Here is a 20,870-nt window from a genome sequence, read left to right on the forward strand (position 1 = left end):
ATACCCCCCCACCACACACACTACACTGCAATACCCCCCCCCACACACCACACTGCAATACCCCCCCCCACACACCACACTGCAATACCCCCCCCACACACCACACTGCAATACCCCCCCACTGCAATACCCCCCCCCCCCCCCACACACCACACTGCAATACCCCCCCCACACTGCCTCATGTCTCTAATTGCATCACCCCATTGCAATGTGCAATAAGCAATCCATCGCACATAATATTGATTTACAGCGAGTCCCAGGTTGTCAGATGATCTTTTCTTGGCCCGGCTCACCCAATAGTTGCCGACGATCCAAACCTCCTTAGGCTCTGTAATGAATAATTAACAAGTTTTAAGTGCATTTTCTAAAATGGGTCGGAATATTGTTTTTTGTTTGAAGGAGTCCCATTGGCTGCATGCAGTCCCTTGTAGGGTGGGACATAAAAAAAACAGGATTTTTATAACGGCTTACCTGTAAAATCCTTTTCTTGGAGTACACCACGGGACACAGAGCCTCTAATCATTACATAATGGGACACCAGAGGTGATTGGACACTGGCACAACCAATCAGACAGTTTCCCTCCATATAGCCCCTCCCATCAGGGGAGCTCCTCAGTTTCGTAGCAAAGAAATAAGGATTCCCATAAGAAGGGGGGGGGGGGACCTCTGTGTCCCGTGGTGTACTCCAAGAAAAGGATTTTACAGGTAAGCTGTTATAAAAATCCTGTTTTCTTTATCGTACACCACGGGACACAGAGCCATTAATCATTACATAATGGGACGTCCCAGAGCAATACTCAATATGAAGGGAGAGAGACTCAGAAAAAAACAGACCGCCTGGGACTAGAAGCTCTACACTGCCGCCTGCAGTACACTTCACCCAAAGGCGGCATTCTCATGTGCCCTCACATATATTTGATAGAATTTAGAGAATGTGTGGACTGAAGACCAAGTTGCAGCTTTACAGATCTGAGTCACCGAAGCCCATGAAGCACTTATCGCCCTGGTAGAGTGCGCCTTAACAGAAGGAGACTTATTCCTCAAATTATAGGCTTGAAAAATCATTTGTCGAATCCACCTGGAGATGGTGGCCTTCGACGCCGCTTGTCCTTTCTTAGGACCCTCCGGCAAAATAAACAAATTATCTGTCTTGCGTATCTGAGCGGTCGCATTCAGATACACTTTTACAGCTCTCAAGATCTAGAGAGTGTAAATAGTACTGAGGGCTAGTTTCATATCCACTCCTAGCTGGCAAGAATCCTGCCAATGTCATATTTGAGGATTCCATCTATTCGTTTCACACCATGAAACATATGACTTCCATACTCTATAGTAGATCTGTCTGGAAGCTGGTTTTCCAGCATTAATAACGGTAGTAAGTACTGCTCCTGAGAGACCTCTTCTTCAGAATGTGGGTCTCTGTAGCCAAACTGTCAGGATTTTAACACTGGACCTTGAGATAACAGGTGGTGACGAAGAGGAAGGCCTCCACGGCGTTCCTACTGCCATCTTTATGATCTCCGCGTACCAGGGTCTTCTGGGCCAAGGAAGCCAACAGGTCCACATCCAAGGCCCCCCCCATCTCTGGCAAATGCCAAGATTTCAGGGTGAAGAGACCACTCTCCTGGAGCCAACTGCTGACGACTTAGATAGTCCGCCTGCCAGTTTTCTATCCCTAGAATAAAAAATAAAAAGTAATATGCTTTTCTGCCCATTTCAAGATGCGGCTCACTTCCTTCTGGGCGCCCTGGCTGCGGGTGCCTCCTTGGTGATTGATGCTACTGCTGTAGCATTGTCGGACTGAATCCGAATTGGGTGGCCCTGTAACCTGCTTGTCCAAGTTCTGAGGGCCCAATATATTGCCCACAACTAATAGGTTGATAGGCAGACTTCTTTCAGCTTTGGTCCATCTTCCCTGGGCTGAAGCCTCCTCAAGCACAGCTCCCCAGCCCATTAGGCTGGCATCTGTTGACATCACCTTCCAGGTGCCTGGGTGAAAGGGTCTTCCCTTCAGTAAATTTCTGGTTTTCAACCACCAACTGAAATCCCGGCGTGTGTACAGACAGGTGCATGGGTAAGTCCAGAGCTTGGATTTTCCTGTTCCAAGCTGTTAATATGTCGGTCTGAAGCAGTCTCAAATGAAACTGGGCATATGGGACAGCCTCGAAAGAGGCTACCATCATCTTTCCCAACGCCTCATGCAAAGACGAATGGATGGCTTTTTATTTGCCTTCACCTTGTGGATCAGACTCCTTAGAGATCTGATCTTTGTTTCTGGTAGAAACACACGGTTTTGGGCTGTATCTATGATCATGCCCAGATACTCTACCCTTCTTTGGGCAATATCCATCCTAACTTCTCCACTTGATTTAATCCTGCCACAGATCGGTCCATCACTAGTAGATCGTCCAAATAAGCAGTTATCCTTATGCCCTGTGCTCTGAGATTTGCTAGCAGAGGGGCTAGTACCTTTGTAAACACTCGGGGTGTTACCCCGAAAGGCAGCGCTACAAACAAAGTGGCGATGCTCTACCGCAAACCTTAAAAATTTCTGATGAGCAGGATAGATAAACGTCCTTGATGTCTATTGACGCCATAAATTCCCCGCCTAGTAGGGTGGCGACTACTGAACGAAGAGTTTCCATACGGAAATGGCGAATGTTCAGAAACTGATTTAGAGAGCTTAGATCCAAGATAGGTCCGACGTCTCCATTTGGTTTTGGAACCACAAAAGGTTTGAATAAAAACCTGAACCCTGTTCCCTTAGGGGTACCTCTGGGACAATAAGCGATCCAACCCCTCTTTTTAGAGGATCTTGGGAGAGGTCTGAACTTCGGAACCATGAGGATGGCATTTCTCTGAACTCCAGCTTGTACCCCAAGGATACCGTGGATCTTACCCATCCATCTGGAATCTTGATCTGCCATACCGCAGAAAACTGCCAAAGTCGTCCCACACTCGGCCAAGTGGGGGCGCCTCTTCATGCTGAAGTTTTGGGGTTCTGCTTGCTAGCTTTAGCGACCCACTGTTTCTTGCCTCTGAGGCTGTTCCTCCTTGGCTTTTGCTGTAGGCTGAAAATGCCGTCGCCACTGGCCGGAGGTAGCTCTAGCTGGAGCCAGGGACAGAGAATGTTTAAAACAAGGTCGCTTGTTTTTCCTTTCTCTGATAACGTAGACTTTCCGCTGGAAATTTTTTGGATATATTTCTCCAAATCTTCCCCAAAGAGGAGTTTCCCATAAAAGGGGGAAACTTGCTAGAAGTTTCTTACATGGCATTTCAGCAGACCGGTGCTTTAGCCAAAGGATTCTCGCACGGCACTCCAGTTGGTGCAGATGCCTGTTGGATCGAGTCTCTCATCGCATCCATCGTAAAACACAAGGCCTTGGGAACGTTTTCCCAGAGCTCGGCCTGTTCTGGACACAAAACCTTTAGCCCTTCTTTTACCTGGTCTTTAATGACCTGGCACATACCCACTGCGGCTATTGCAGGTTGAGCCACTGCACCAGCCAGCATGAAGGAGGATTTCAGCAAGGATTCCAACTTCTTCTCTGAAGGGTCTTTAAACACCTGTACGTCACCTACTGGACATGTCGGGCTCTTGTAAACGCAAGATATGGCTGCGTCTACTGCCGGTAGACTCCATTTCTTTGACATTCTTTATCCCATGGAGGAAGAGTTCTCCAACTTCTTTGGAGGAGAAAATCGCTTATCTGGATGTAACCAGTCTGCGTAAATTAGCTTCTTTAACAGCGGATGAACTGGAAAAGAGCCGGAACTCTGCAGAGGTTTTAATGAGCCTAGAGAGGAGACCGGTAACTCCGACTCAGAAGGGGGCAGTCTGAATGCCTCTGCATAACATTGCACCTGCGATCTCAGCATCTGGGAGGCCGAGAAGGGCTCCTCTGAAACCCCTGAGCCGTCCGATTCCTCATCCCTGTCCTCTGCAGATTCCTCATCTTTCTCCCCATCGGACCTTTCCGATAATGGGTGGGGGGGGGGGGGTCTACATTGCTTTTTGTCCCTCTAAGACTTAGAAGCTAAGATTGCGACCTTAATCGCCAATTTTTCCATGGCTGCCGCAAGTGTCTTCTGTGACATAAGCAGGCCCAGGTACCACTGGAGAAACTCCTGAAAGTGGTAAAGGGTTAGGAAACCCTGCATAGGCAAATCAAGGCTTACAGGAAGGTACCGAACAGGCGCGGGCACCAACAATGACTTCTAGACATTCAGTAGTCTCACGAATTCTCAGAGGGACTGGCAGGTGAATAATGCATCCTCTTCTAATTCTGAGCGTGAATAAGCTCTCAGAAGGTCGTCCATGTATCCCACGATAGCGATGCCTTAGCAGGGCCAGAATCGGAGCAAGCGCCACTGTGAAAACTTGTGGTGCCGAAGCCAGGCCGAAGGGGAGGGCCACAAATTTAAAATGGTCCTCTCCAACTGCAAAACGCAGAAACCTCTGGTGTTTTGCGCATATGGGGATATGCAGCTACGCGTCCCGAATATCCAAGGATGCCAGGAATCCCCCTGATGGAGAGCCGCCACTATAGAGCGAATCAATTCCATCCTGAAGAGTTGAGGGCCTTGAGGTCCAGGATTGGACAGACCCCTTCTTTTTTGGGCTACAAAACCCCAAAAACCATTCCTCTTGAAGGAACCGGTACACTCACTCCCCTGGCCAGCAGATCCAGAATAGTCCCAGATAGGGCCACCCGGCGTTTGAGGAAGCTGAAAAAAAAGAAAAACAAAAGAAGGATTTTTATAACAGCTCACCTGTAAAATCCTTTTCTTGGAGTACACCACAGAACCCAAGTCCTTACATATGGGTATGTCGTGGACGGCCCAGAGCGTAGCTGAAAACCGGCACACGCTCGATGGCGGAAGATGGGGGAACTACAAGGATCGAGGATCCAGCCTGTCACCCGGTCGGCAGTTGATTGTAGATCCCAGGATCCAAAAATGCAGGAAAAAAATCAAACAAAAGCGAAAAAGAAAATTCCAGAGCACATGAACTCCAGAAAGGCCATGTCTTCTCCTGACGCTAGGCAGAAAAAAAAAAAATGGAGCTGCTGAGTCAGAGAGAGGGATATACCGGGGGACCTGTACTGAAGAAAGTGTTTTTAACACTTGAAGTGCTGTTTTTTTCTGCCTAGTCTCTCCTGGAAGGAAGGATATATAACCCTAAGGTTAATGCTGCCGTGTCCGTCCATGAACGGAAGAGAAATAAAATTTCATGTGGGTACAGTGTCGCATGACCGCGCACGTGTCATTCAAAGTGCGACAGCGCTGAAAGCTGAAAATTGGCCTGGGTAGGAAAGGGGTGAACTTGGTGGATAAAGTGGAAGTTTTGCCATCTTATAGGCATATGCCCAACTTATACAAGATGCCAGGGAGGAGTCCTTTACTTACTCTGTAAGTGTCAATCTTTTCTCTTTGTTCTTTGGCCATCTGTTCTGGCACCTTCAAGGCTTCTGCCAGGGGAGTTACCATAGAAGATAGTTCTTTCTGTAGAGAACAAAATGTTAACGCGTTAAACAGGTTAACCCCCAACCATAGTACACCTCAGCAAACCTGACCAACTCAAACAATACATAGCCAAAAGTATGCGACCCCCCCTCCAAAGGACTGAGCTCAGGGGTTTCCCAGTGAAGGGTACAGGTAATGCCACACCATAAAAAGACATTTCAGACAACCTTGTGAAAAGGGTTTGAGGAAGGGCCTTTCCTGTTCCAGCCTGATTGCACCCATGGGCACAAACTCCGCTCCCTAAAATTCTGATTTGCCCAATTTGATGTAGAGGGACATGAGTGGCCTGCATAGAGCAAGGATTTCAACCCCATTGGGATATGCTAAAATGCATGTCTTCTCATTCAATAGCTGACCTCACAGATGTGCTTTCCTAAAGAACTCCAAAGTCTTGTGGAAACCCTTCGCAGAACAGTTGACCCCCATTCAAGCCTTTAAAGGGTGAGGGGAGGGTACCAGAACACATCTCACCTTTTTATTTTATTACACATAGCAACGTAGTTACATTTGTCCATGACAACGACGTTGCCGCCTTTGTCCGATGGTTTCACTACTATACTGTCATTTTTGGCAATTTTTTTGGAGAGCTTCCTGCTGTTGTATTGATAAGTTGGATTTTGTATTGGGCTTAGAGAACAGAAAATTTTCGATCTGCTTCTTGGTCTGTTTAAGAAATGCCCAAATTGCAGGGCTAGTTTGAAGATTGGGAAATTTTTCAGATTTAGCTTTGAATCGATTGGGTTCAGGAGTTATATCTTCATCTTCCTCTTCTGAGGCCATCTCATTAGGGTCTACTGCTCTTTCATTCTCATCTAGCAATTGTATGAGGATTTTGAGTGCCCTGAAATCCTGTACTTTAAACCCTTTATAGAGATCCTCATCCCGACCAATTATTTTGCCCCTATCATTGTCAAATATGTATTTGTAAGTCAGGTTACGGGCGAACAAATGGAGATCTTTTGCTAGTGTGAACTTATCAGTAGATTGAACGGGACAGAAACTTAGTCCCAATTGTAGGATCTCCGTTTCAAATGTCGACAAGGGATAGGATGATAAATTAATAACATCTAAACCTGCTGTTTTCTGTAGTGATTTGGCATTTATGGTTTTATCATGAATGCATCTATCTTGCCCAACTTCATTTGAGAGATTGGTGTGAGGGCTGTGTGGATGGTTCCTAAAGGGGTGGGACCAGGGTTCATTTTAGTTTAAGTTTAGGTATAGTTCCCAATTCCTTGTGGGGATGTCCTTCCCCAGTGGCCCCAGAGTCTGTAAACATAGTTAAAGATGAAGTTCCCATCACCGGATCACCTTGAGTGTCCTTAATTACATCAGACACATTGTTTGCCGCCTGACGTGACTGAGGGGAAACAATGCGCTTCTTTTGTGTACCTCCCTGAGTGTGTGCACCATTACCCCTTTTCTGTGCGCGTCCTCTCCGTGACGATCCTCGGATCGACCGAATGGGGGGTTGCTGGGAGGAAACAGAAGAAGAAGCAGAGAGTTCAGAGTCAGATATATAACTTGCAGCATTAGAATAAGAGTTTGATTTACGGCTCCTACCACGAAAATTGGTAACACCTTTTTGCCATCTATAGGCATATCCGCCTGTAAAGGCCAGTTTATCCTTATAACATTTTTGGTCTTTTTTGAGGACCACATTTTTGTTGTATCTCACTAAATGTTGTATCAACTCCTGCTCCTTGTTTTTAAATTCAGGAATTGAGGCATACTGAGTGGCAGTTCTCCGCAGTGTCTCAATTTCAGTGTCCAGCTCTATTAAATCTAAACTATGTTTCTCTTTTAGCATAAGCATCATATTAGCTGAACATTGGTTGAGATTCTCTTCCCATTTCGATTTTAGGAAAGGGGTGAACTTGGTGGATAAAGTGGAAGTTTTGCCATCTTATAGGCATATGCCCAACTTCTACCTCTATACAAGATGCCAGGGAGGAGTCCTTTACTCTGTCAATCCTCTCTCTTTGTTCTTTGGCCATCTGCTCAGCCACCTTCAAGGCTTCTTCCAGGGCAGTTACCATAGAAGATAGTTCTCCTGTAGAGAACAAAATGTTAATGAGTTAACCCCCAACCATAGTACACCTCAGGAAACCTGACCAATTCAAACAATACATAGCCAATAGTATGCGACCCCCCCTCCCTCCAAATGACTGAGCTCAGGGGTTTCCCAGTGAAGGGTACAGGTAATGCCACACCATAAAAAGACATTTCAGACAACCTTGTGGAAAGGTTTCGAGGAAGGGCCTTTCCTGTTCCAGCCTGATTGCACCCATGGGCACAAACTCCGCTCCCTAAAATTCTGATTTGCCCAATTTGATGTAGAGGGTCATGAGTGGCCTGCATAGAGCAACGATTTCAACCCCATTGGGATATGCTAAAATGCATGTCTTCTCATTCAATAGCTGACCTCACAGATGTGCTTTCCTAAAGAACTCCAAAGTCTTGTGGAAACCCTTCGCAGAACAGTTGAGCCCCATTAAAGCCTTTAAAGGGTGAGGGGAGGGTACCAGAACACATCTCACCTTGTACTCATCCATCGCCTCCAGGATGGGAAGAAAGATGTGGTTGTCATGCTTCTTAGAGAATCGACATAAGGCATGCCAAACCTCCGTCATCCTTACCAAAAATTTTTTAATCTCACGTCGTGCTCATGACATTTCTCAAGAGGTGAAAGATTTTCCCTCACCATATCCCCAGCTGTCACGCCCCTGACGGTAAGAGCCTGATGTGCGGAAGACGGCCTCCCTTGCAGCTCTGACTCCGAGCTCCTGGTAAAGTGGACAGGAGGCTCCAAAGTCGCACGAGTGCCTGGCAGGATCGCTGGTGAGTCGCTGAGCTGGAGTTGCTGAGCAGGTAGCGGAGAGGCACAGGTGGTAGTCCCGGGCAGCTCTCAGCGGGTAGAGGAAGTAGTCAAGCCGGGTCATGCACTATTGGATACGTCTGGAACACAAGCGGAAGCCGGAAGCGAGGTCACGGTGCAGGCTGGGTCGGTATTGGGCTGGCAACAGAGTAGCAGAATCAGTAGGCGAAAGCAGGGTCCAAAACAAGCCGGGTCGGTGCAGGCGGAGAGCAGGGGTATCAAAGGCAAGCCGGGTCGGGTCAACGGTACAGGAAACAGGATACAGGTACTGAGGTAGGATCGCTAAACGCTATAGAACGGACAGCACCCGAGTCCAAGCAGAGGCCAGCCTAAATAGCCTGTCTGGCGCCAAAAACACTCAGAGTGCACGCCGCGGCGCCCGCTCGCGCACGGGAGCCGGAGCGTGCACACGCGCCAACGGCGCTCCCGTGGAAGCTGAAGACCCAGCTCGACCTCTATGGTCGCCATTTTGGGTGCTGGCATGCCCTTCCTGACACCAGCAGTCTTCTTCACCAGGTTGGCCAGGAATCTGTTGCCCATGTATCGGTGGTCTGTTGGCCAGGAATCTGTTGCCCATGTGTCGTTGGTCTGTAAGTACTTTACAGTCGGGGCACTTACCGGACTCCTGACCCACCCAGGCCTCATTAAGACAGATGCGGCAGAAGTTGTGGCCAGCATAACGGGATCTTTATAGAGCTCATCGCAGACAGGTCAATTCCTCCACAGAAGATCTGCTCGCTGGCTCTTCATGAACCTCCACTCTGGCTTTCTAGGGGGGGGGGGGAGAAACACAAGGATTATAATGCGATATACAAGTGAAACTTTACCCATAACTTTGATTAAAAAATACCGTATTTTCCAGCGTACAAGACGACCTTTTATACTTAATTTCCCCTAAAAATCGGGGGGTTGTCTTATACGCTGGTAATAAATTGCCGCCCGCTTGATGTTAGCCCGCTGGATAGCCGGTAACACTGTATGTAGCTTCGGCACTGAACCAATCAGGGCGAGCGATGTATTTTACCAACGAATACAAAGCCTGCTCGGATTGGCAGAGGTATTAGCCCGCCCCTCTGACTATCCAAGCAGGCTTTGTATTCATTAATACATCGCTCGCTGTGATTGGCTCAGCGCAGTACTGTATACAGGATGTTACCGAATGCGCTGAATAAAGCCTGTTCCTTACAGCGGTTGTTTTTCCGGCTAACCCTTGGCTCCTCTTCCTTCCTCAGCCATCCACCTCCGGAGCTTTGGTATGAAGCACGTGACCCTCCATCTGGCTCTACAGTGCATTTTGCCGGGCACATGAGGCATTTACCACCACAGCATTGCTTCACAAAGTTCCACTAACGTATTATCGCTCTTTCAGTACGTTACCGAAGCTTCTAGACAGACTAGTCGGAAGGGGGTCGTCTTTTACGGCGAGTAGATCCCAAAAACCTTTTTAGCTGGAAGATTAGGGGGTCGTCTTATACGGCGGCAAATACGGTAATGTTCTTTGGCCAAGCAACATACATTGCGCAATAATTATGCTGCAAGAATTTCTGATCTGGAAAATAGGACCTCCCTACACATCCCTCCCCCCCCCCCCCCACATATACACACATCCCTCCTATCCCCCCACATATATACATCCCCCCCCACACATATATACATCCCTCCTATCCCCCCCCACATATATACATCCCTCCTATCCCCCCCACACATATATACATCCCTCCTATCCCCCCCCACATATATACATCCCTCCTATCCCCCCCCACATATACACACATCCCTCCTATCCCCCCCCCCCACATATACACACATCCCTCCTATCCCCCCCCCCACATATACACACACATCCCTCCTATCCCCCCCCCCACATATATACACACATCCCTCCTATCCCCCACATATATACATCCCCCTATCCCCCCCCACATATATACACACATCCCTCCTATCCCCCCCCCCACATATATACACACATCCCTCCTATCCCCCCCCCCACATATATACACACACACACATCCCTCCTATCTCCCCCCCACATATATACACACACACACATCCCTCCTATCTCCCCCCCACATATATACACACATCCCTCCTATCCCCCCCCCACATATATACACACATCCCTCCTATCCCCCTGTGATACATTTGCCTATATGTCTCAGTGTACTGCTCCCTGCTAGCCATATGGGTAGAGGTAGAAAGGAATTTCATGTGTGATTCATTCCTCTGACCGGTTATTGACGTGCTAATGTCCCCTCACTATTCTAAAGGTTAATTGATCTATTGTGTTGTGTGAAGAAGATCTGTGTTTACCCTTAAAAGATGTGTATTGTATCATCAGGCTAAATGATTAGAGAAGTAGTATGTTAATTATTCTGATTGCTTCAGTGTGGTAATTAACTCCCCTGATGTCTTTATCTAAAGAAACGTGTCTGCATGGTCGGCTCCGACTTGTCTCCTATAATCTGTATGGGAAACCCCACTGTGTGAGGGGGGCGTTCCTAACAGGCTGTAACCACATATAAGCTGAGTTTTTGTGGCAATAAAGTGTCTTGTTCTAGCAGTAAGCTTGTCTCATGTGTGGCTTTCTGGGCGATTCCCGGGATATGCCTCCTCGTGGAATATTGGGGTGATTTTCGTTATGGGAAGAAGGGAACGTTGACGGGGATATCATACCGATACCGTCACAATTGGTTGGTAGCAGCGGGATCTTCCCTTCTATTCCCCTTTACACCCGGATTCCAAGCAGACACTGGAAGAACTACTGGAAGTTCGTGGAAGGATTGCTAGCAACAAAACCAAGCGGGTCATCATAGCAGAATCAATGGAGCTAGACCAGGAGAACATGATTGCAGCAACGCCAGCAGTACAAGAGATGGAGACACCAGTGATTCAGGAGGAGGAATCACCAACCAACAAGCTAATGAGAGAGAAGCTAGCGTGGTTCGGCCCGAACCCAACACCGGATGTGGTGCTGAGAGTGATGGAGCTACAGGAGGCTAAACAAATAAGAGACAAACAAATAAGAGACGCAGAACTACAGGAGGCTAAAGAAATAAGAGACAAACAAATAAGGGACGCAGAGCTACAGTTAAAACTGGCAGCAGTCCAACAAGCAGCCGCACATTCTCCAAACAGTGAGTACAGCACAGCAGACGCAAGGAAGATTCCGTTTAGCGCTTTTAAAGCTTTTGATGAAAAGGACTGTGAGATTGATAACTACCTGGCGGATTTTGAGCGACAATGTAACCTGCACCGAATAGCTAGAAAAGAGTGGGTTGCAATATTGTCAGGCAAACTGTCAGGCAAAGCTTCTGATGCTTTCCGGACCGTGCCAGATCAGGATATCCATAGCTACGCCCGGGTTAAAGAAGTGCTCCTGGCTCGTTATGCAGTAACCCCAGAGTCCCACCGACAGAAGTTCAGGGACTCACGCAAAACCACGAAAGACTCTTATGCGGAATGGGCATGCCAATTATCCCTGTCGGCCTCTAACTGGGTTAACAGCAGCCAGGCCACCACCGCAGAGGACATTTTTCAACTAATGCTCCTGGAGCAATTTTACAATCACATCCAGACGGATGTCAAAGATTGGGTGAGAGATCGCAGGCCCATGACTCTACCAGAGGCCGCGAAGTTGGCGGATGAATATGCGGATACTCGCAAGACAAACCAGGTCACACCACGGGTACAACCCCCACAACCAACGGCGCCCTCACACCCACCAGCCGCTAGATACCAACCGCCTAACAGACCGATGACATCTAGCCCTCGCTACCCACGCCAGGAGGACAACGAACAACGCTGCTTCCGGTGCAAACAGCTGGGTCACTTCAAGCAGAATTGCCCCATGAATGACAACACCAGGTCAAATTGGTCTCAACCTGGGTACCGCTCACCAGCAGCAGCCCATTGTGTAGACTCGGCTTGGGATCCCCAGGAGCTGGGTCAGGAAGAACAATTGGGCACCCCTTACGAAGCCCTCATGGTACAATCTGTTATTACGGACAACAGGGAACACCATTGTCAGCTGGTCATGGGCGACAGCCATGAGCCGGAGGGGCCCTGGAGGGAGCTGGGCAGAAAGAGGCACCGCCAGCTACCCTCCAAGAAGAAGAGGTCCTGGAAGTCATATAACCAGCGGACCTGGGAGGAGAAGAAGCGACTGGAGGAGATGGAATCGCAGCGGGCGCCCCAGATGCGGGCCGAGATGTTCGCCAAGGGCCCACCGATGGCCCCTTACACCACCACCACCCAGTTCCTGATGATGAAGGACCACGTGGAGAGCCTGCAGGACATGAGAAAGCAGGAGCTGATCCGGGAGTACATAGAGCTGGAGGAGTGCATAAGCCGCATGGAGGAGGAGAACAACCACCTGAGGTCACAGCAGGCTGACCCCCCCAGGCTCCATGAACTGGAGATGGAGCTGGAGAAGCTCCAAGAGGAGAACCGGCGGCTGCGGAGGGAGCAGGGGGTGGCTGACCTTATGGGGCTCTGATTCCCCTCTCCCCCCCCGGACTCTGAGCACCAGTGCTACAGCATTTCAACAAATATAACTTTTTCTTTTTATGAATCTCCTGTGATTGTCACTTCAGAGCCATAACCTGCCCCCTCCCATAGCGGGACACCTAGACGGCGGCGCACAGACCCATTCGCTGTCTTCACACTGACTTCTGGTGACTCTGCAGATCGCACAAAGACTTGGGGACTGACCGGCGTGTGATCTGACGACCCGGTGACATACCTAAGTCTGAAGCAGTTGCCAAGGGAGGTCAGTCATGCCAAACGGAGTTAACCTCGGACTAAAAGCTCTGAACCCGTCAACCCTACTGGACCAGGGAAGGTCCAACCGGGTTTGCCGGAGCAGGGAGCAAAAGGGGGGCCATTGTGATACATTTGCCTATATGTCTCAGTTTACTGCTCCCTGCTAGCCATGGGTAGATGTAGAAAGGAATTTCATGTGTGATTCATTCCTCTGACCGGTTATTGACGTGCTAATGTCCCCTCACTATTCTAAAGGTTAATTGATCTATTGTGTTGTGTAAAGAAGATCTGTGTTTACCCTTAAAAGATGAGTATTGTATCATCAGGCTAAATGATTAGAGAAGTAGTATGTTAATTATTCTGATTGCTTCAGTGTGGTAATTAACTCCCCTGATGTCTTTATCTAAAGAAACGTGTCTGCATGGTCGGCTCCGACTTGTCTCCTATAATCTGTATGGGAAACCCCACTGTGTGAGGGGGGCGTTCCAAACAGGCTGTAACCACATATAAGCTGAGTTTTTGTGTCATTAAAGTCTGTGTTGTTCAAGCAGTAAGCTTGTCTCATGTGTGGCTTTCTGGGCGATTCCAGGGATATCCCTCCTAGTGGAATATTGGGGTGATTGTCGTTATGGGAAGAAGGGAACGTTGACGGGGATATCATACCGATACCGTCACACCCCCCCCCCACACACATATACACACATCCCTCCTATCCCCCCCCCCCCCACATATACACACACACACATCCCTCCTATCCCCCCCCCCCATACACACACACACACACATCCCTCCTATCCCCCCCCCCCCCACATATACACACACACACATCCCTCCTATCCCCCCCCCCCATACACACACACACACACACATCCCTCCTATCCCCCCCATATACACACACATCCCTCCTATCCCCCCCCCATATACACACACACACACATCCCTCCTATCCCCCCCCCCATATACACACACATCCCTCCTATCCCCCCCCCATATACACACACATCCCTCCTATCCCCCCCCCATATACACACACACACATCCCTCCTATCCCCCCCCCCCCACATATATACACACATCCCTCCTACCCCCCCCACATATATACACACATCCCTCCTATCCCCCCCCCCCACATATATACACACACATCCCTCCTATCCCCCCCCATATATACACACATCCCTCCTATCCCCCCCCCACATATACACACACATCCCTCCTATCCCCCCCCATATATACACACATCCCTCCTATCCCCCCCCCACATATATACACACATCCCTCCTATCCCCCCCATATATACACACATCCCTCCTATCCCCCCCATATATACACACATCCCTCCTATCCCCCCCCACATATATACACACATCCCTCCTATCCCCCATATACACACATCCCTCCTATCCCCCCCCATATATATACACACATCCCTCCTATCCCCCCCCCATATATATATACACACATCCCTCCTATCCCCCCCCCACATATATACACACATCCCTCCTATCCCCCCCCACATATATACACACATCCCTCCTATCCCCCCCCACATATATACACACATCCCTCCTATCCCCCCCCTTACATATATACACACACATCCCTCCTATCCCCCCCCCCACATATATACACACACATCCCTCCTATCCCCCCCCCCCACATATATACACACACATCCCTCCTATCCCCCCCCCCCCACATATATACACACATCCCTCCTATCCCCCCCCATACATACACACATCCTTCCTATCCCCCCCCACATATATACACACATCCCTCCTATCCCCCCCCTTACATATATACACACACATCCCCCCTATCCCCCCCCCCCCACATATATACACACACATCCCTCCTATCCCCCCCCCCCACATATATACACATCCCTCCTATCCCCCCCCACATATATACACACACATCCCTCCTATCCCCCCCCCCACATATATACACACACATCCCTCCTATCCCCCCCCCCACATATACACACATCCCTCCTATCCCCCCCCCCACATATATACACACATCCCTCCTATCCCCCCCCATACATACACACATCCCTCCTACCCCCCCCCATATACACACATCCCTCCTATCCCCCCCCCCACATATATACACACATTCCTCCTATCCCCCCCCCACATACACACACATCCCTCCTATCCCCCCCCCCACATATATACACACATCCCTCCTATCCCCCCCCCACATATATACACACACACACATCCCTCCTACCCCCCCCCACATATATACACACATCCCTCCTATCCCCCCCCCCACATATATACACACATCCCTCCTATCCCCCCCACATATATACACACACATCCCTCCCCCACATATATACACACATCCCTCCTATCCCCCCCCACATATACACACACATCCCTCCTATCCCCCCCCCCACATATACACACACATCCCTCCTATCCCCCCCCACACATCCCTCCTATCCCCCCCCACATATATACACACATCCCTCCTATCCCCCCCCCACATATATACACACATCCCTCCTATCCCCCCCCCACATATATACACACATCCCTCCTATCCCCCCCCCACATATATACACACATCCCTCCTATCCCCCCCCCACATATACACACATCCCTCCTATCCCCCCCCACATATACACACATCCCTCCTATCCCCCCCCACATATACACACATCCCTCCTATCCCCCCCCACATATACACACACATCCCTCCTATCCCCCCCCCCACATATATACACACATCCCTCCTATCCCCCCCCCACATATACACACACATCCCTCCTATCCCCCCCCACATACACACACCCCTCCTATCCCCCCCCCCACATATACACACCCCTCCTATCCCCCCCCCCACATATATACACACATCCCTCCTATCCCCCCCCACATATATATACACACATCCCTCCTATCCCCCCCCCCCACATATATACACACACATCCCTCCTATCCCCCCACATATATACACACACATCCCTCCTATCCCCCCCCCACATATATACACACACATCCCTCCTATCCCCCCCCCACATATACACACACATCCCTCCTATCCCCCCCCCACATATACACACACATCCCTCCTATCCCCCCCCCCCCACATATACACACACATCCCTCCTATCCCCCCCCCCATATATACACACACACATCCCTCCTATCCCCCCCCACATATATACACACATCCCTCCTATCCCCCCCCACATATATACACACATCCCTCCTATCCCCCCCCCACATATATACACACACATCCCTCCTATCCCCCCCACATATACACACACATCCCTCCTATCCCCCCCCCCCACATATACACACACATCCCTCCTATCCCCCCCCCCACATATACACACACATCCCTCCTATCCCCCCCCCCACATATATACACACACATCCCTCCTATCCCCCCCACATATACACACACATCCCTCCTATCCCCCCCCCACATACACACACACATCCCTCCTATCCCCCCCCACATATATACACACATCCCTCCTATCCCCCCCCCACATATATACACACATCCCTCCTATCCCCCCCCCCACATATACACACATCCCTCCTATCCCCCCCCACATATATACACACATCCCTCCTATCCCCCCCCACATATACACACACATCCCTCCTATCCCCCCCCCACATATATACACACACATCCCTCCTATCCCCCCCCCACATATACACACATCCCTCCTATCCCCCCCCCCACATATATACACACATCCCTCCTATCCCCCCCCCCACATATATACACACATCCCTCCTATCCCCCCCCATATATACACACATCCCTCCTATCCCCCCCCCCATATACACACATCCCTCCTATCCCCCCCACACATATATATACACACATCCCTCCTATCCCCCCCCACATATATACACACACATCCCTCCTATCCCCCCCCCCCACATATACACACACATCCCTCCTATCCCCCCCCCACATATATACACACATCCCTCCTATCCCCCCCCCCCACATATACACACACATCCCTCCTATCCCCCCCCCCCCATATATACACACACATCCCTCCTATCCCCCCCCCACATATACACACACATCCCTCCTATCCCCCCCCCACATATACACACACATCCCTCCTATCCCCCCCCCACATATATACACACATCCCTCCTATCCCCCCCCCACATATACACACACATCCCTCCTATCCCCCCCCCCACATATACACACACATCCCTCCTATCCCCCCCCACATATATACACACATCCCTCCTATCCCCCCCCCACATATACACACACATCCCTCCTATCCCCCCCCCCCCACATATACACACACATCCCTCCTATCCCCCCCCACATATATACACACATCCCTCCTATCCCCCCCCACATATACACACATCCCTCCTATCCCCCCCCCCACATATACACACATCCCTCCTATCCCCCCCCCACATATACACACACACATCCCTCCTATCCCCCCCCCATATATACACACACATCCCTCCTATCCCCCCCCCATATATACACACACATCCCTCCTATCCCCCCCCACATATATACACACACATCCCTCCTATCCCCCCCCCACATATATACACACATCCCTCCTATCCCCCCCCATATATACACACACATCCCTCCTATCCCCCCCCCCACATATATACACACATCCCTCCTATCCCCCCCCCCCACATATACACACACATCCCTCCTATCCCCCCCCCCATATATACACACATCCCTCCTATCCCCCCCACACATATATATACACACATCCCTCCTATCCCCCCCCCACATATATACACACATCCCTCCTATCCCCCCCCATATATACACACATCCCTCCTATCCCCCCCCACACACATATATATACACACATCCCTCCTATCCCCCCCCACATATATACACACACATCCCTCCTATCCCCCCCCCACATATACACACACATCCCTCCTATCCCCCCCCCACATATACACACATCCCTCCTATCCCCCCCACATATATACACACACATCCCTCCTATCCCCCCCATATATATATATATATATATATACACACACATCCCTCCTATCCCCCCCCCCCACATATATACACATCCCTCCTATCCCCCCCCCACATATACACATCCCTCCTATCCCCCCCACATATATACACATCCCTCCTATCCCCCCCCCACATATATACACACACATCCCTCCTATCCCCCCCACATATACACATCCCTCCTATCCCCCCCACATATATACACACACATCCCTCCTATCCCCCCCATATATATATATATATACACACACATCCCTCCTATCCCCCCCCCCCCACATATATACACACATCCCTCCTATCCCCCCCCCACATATATACACACACATCCCTCCTATCCCCCCCACATATACACATCCCTCCTATCCCCCCCACATATATACACACACATCCCTCCTATCCCCCCCATATATATATATATATATATACACACACATCCCTCCTATCCCCCCCCCCACATATATACACACATCCCTCCTATCCCCCCCCCACATATATACACACATCCCTCCTATCCCCCCCCCCACATATATACACACATCCCTCCTATCCCCCCCCCACATATATACACACATCCCTCCTATCCCCCCCCCCCACATATACACACATCCCTCCTATCCCCCCCCCACACATACACACACATCCCTCCTATCCCCCCCCCACATATATACACATCCCTCCTATCCCCCCCCCACATATATACACACACATCCCTCCTATTCCCCCCCCCCCCACATATATACACACATCCCTCCTATCCCCCCCCCACATATATACACATCCCTCCTATCCCCCCCCACATATATACACACATCCCTCCTATCCCCCCCCCACATATATACACATCCCTCCTATCCCCCCCCCACATATACACACACATCCCTCCTATCCCCCCCCCACATATACACACACATCCCTCCTATCCCCCCCCCACATATATACACATCCCTCCTATCCCCCCCCCACATATACACACACATCCCTCCTATCCCCCCCCCACATATATACACATCCCTCCTATCCCCCCCCACATATATACACACATCCCTCCTATCCCACCCCCACATATACACACACATCCCTCCTATCCCCCCCCCATCCCCCATGGAGCGGGTGGGTGAATGGTTGGACCCCCCCCCCCCCGGAGAACAGGTGGTGTTCGCACAGGGAGGACAGTGTATGCCCGGAAGAGCGGGGGGGAGAAGCGGCCCCCGGCTGACAGAGGAGGGGGATGGGGTACAGACTGTCCGGCGGCCTGCTGGGGACCCCCCCAGAGAGATCTCTACACACCTGTATGACAGAAGGGATCACACGCCGCCGCTCTCTGCACGGAAACCGGAAGTGACGTCCGACACTCAGAACCCGGCGTGGGAGGAGCTTAAGTAGCCAACAGACTCCTCCCACGAACACACTAGGAGGCGGGAGATTGCCCCCCACGTGTCTATATTATGAAGAGTCTCTCGCGCGCTCTGTCACAATCTGCAGCCGCCCCGCCCCTTTCCCCTCCCCTTCCCCGCCCCCTCCCTCCCCCCTATCAGGCGGACATTGTCGGCGGATTGGGAGAAATATCAGGAGATACACCGGCTGCAGGTGAGGCAATATACAGGGAGGACTGTGATTGGGGGGTACAGGGAGGGCTGTGATTGGGGGGTACAGGGAGGACTGTGATTGGGGGGTACAGGGAGGGCTGTGATTGGGGGGTACAGGGAGGGCTGTGATTGGGGGGTACAGGGAGAGATGTGATTGGGGGGTACAGGGAGGGCTGTGATTGGGGGGTACAGGGAGGACTGTGATTGGGGGGTACAGGGAGGACTGTGATTGGGGGGTACAGGGAGGACTGTGATTGGGGGGGTACAGGGAGGACTGTGATTGGGGGGTACAGGGAGGACTGTGATTGGGGGGTACAGGGAGGACTGTGATTGGGGGGTACAGGGAGGACTGTGATTGGGGGGTACAGGGAGGGCTGTGATTGGGGGGTACAGGGAGGACTGTGATTGGGGGGTACAGGGAGGACTGTGATTGGGGGGTACAGGGAGGACTGTGATTGGGGGGTACAGGGAGGACTGTGATTGGGGGGTACAGGGAGGGCTGTGATTGGGGGGTACAGGGAGGACTGTGATTGGGGGGTACAGGGAGGACTGTGATTGGGGGGTACAGGGAGGGCTGTGATTGGGGGGTACAGGGAGGACTGTGATTGGGGGGTACAGGGAGGGCTGTGATTGGGGGGTACAGGGAGGACTGTGATTGGGGGGTACAGGGAGGACTGTGATTGGGGGGTACAGGGAGGACTGTGATTGGGGGGTACAGGGAGGACTGTGATTGGGGGGTACAGGGAGGGCTGTGATTGGGGGGTACAGGGAGGGCTGTGATTGGGGGGTACAGGGAGGGCTGTGATTGGGGGGTACAGGGAGGACTGTGATTGGGGGGTACAGGGAGGGCTGTGATTGGGGGGTACAGGGAGGGCTGTGATTGGGGGGTACAGGGAGGGCTGTGATTGGGGGGTACAGGGAGGACTGTGATTGGGGGGTACAGGGAGGACTGTGGTTGGGGGGTACAGGGAGGACTGTGATTGGGGGGGACAGGGAGGACTGTGATTGGGGGGTACAGGGAGGACTGTGATTGGGGGGTACAGGGAGGGCTGTGATTGGGGGTACAGGGAGGACTGTGATTGGGG

The 20,870-nt window shown here is 50.8% G+C and overlaps 1 protein-coding gene across 1 annotated transcript in view; it reads right to left on the bottom strand.

Annotated features, from left to right (window-relative positions):
* Positions 1–149: 149 nt before the first annotated feature.
* The window catches only part of LOC120919139 (zinc-binding protein A33-like), a 46,716-nt gene continuing 25,995 nt past the window's right edge, over positions 150–20,870 (bottom strand). The window contains exon 3 of the mRNA XM_040331165.1: positions 150–328. Within this exon, the coding sequence (XP_040187099.1) occupies positions 322–328 (7 nt within the window). The 3' untranslated portion in view covers positions 150–321. The remainder of the gene's footprint in view (positions 329–20,870) is intronic.

Source organism: Rana temporaria, chromosome 12, assembly GCF_905171775.1.
Source record: "Rana temporaria chromosome 12, aRanTem1.1, whole genome shotgun sequence".
In the NCBI taxonomy this organism is placed as follows: domain Eukaryota; kingdom Metazoa; phylum Chordata; class Amphibia; order Anura; family Ranidae; genus Rana; species Rana temporaria.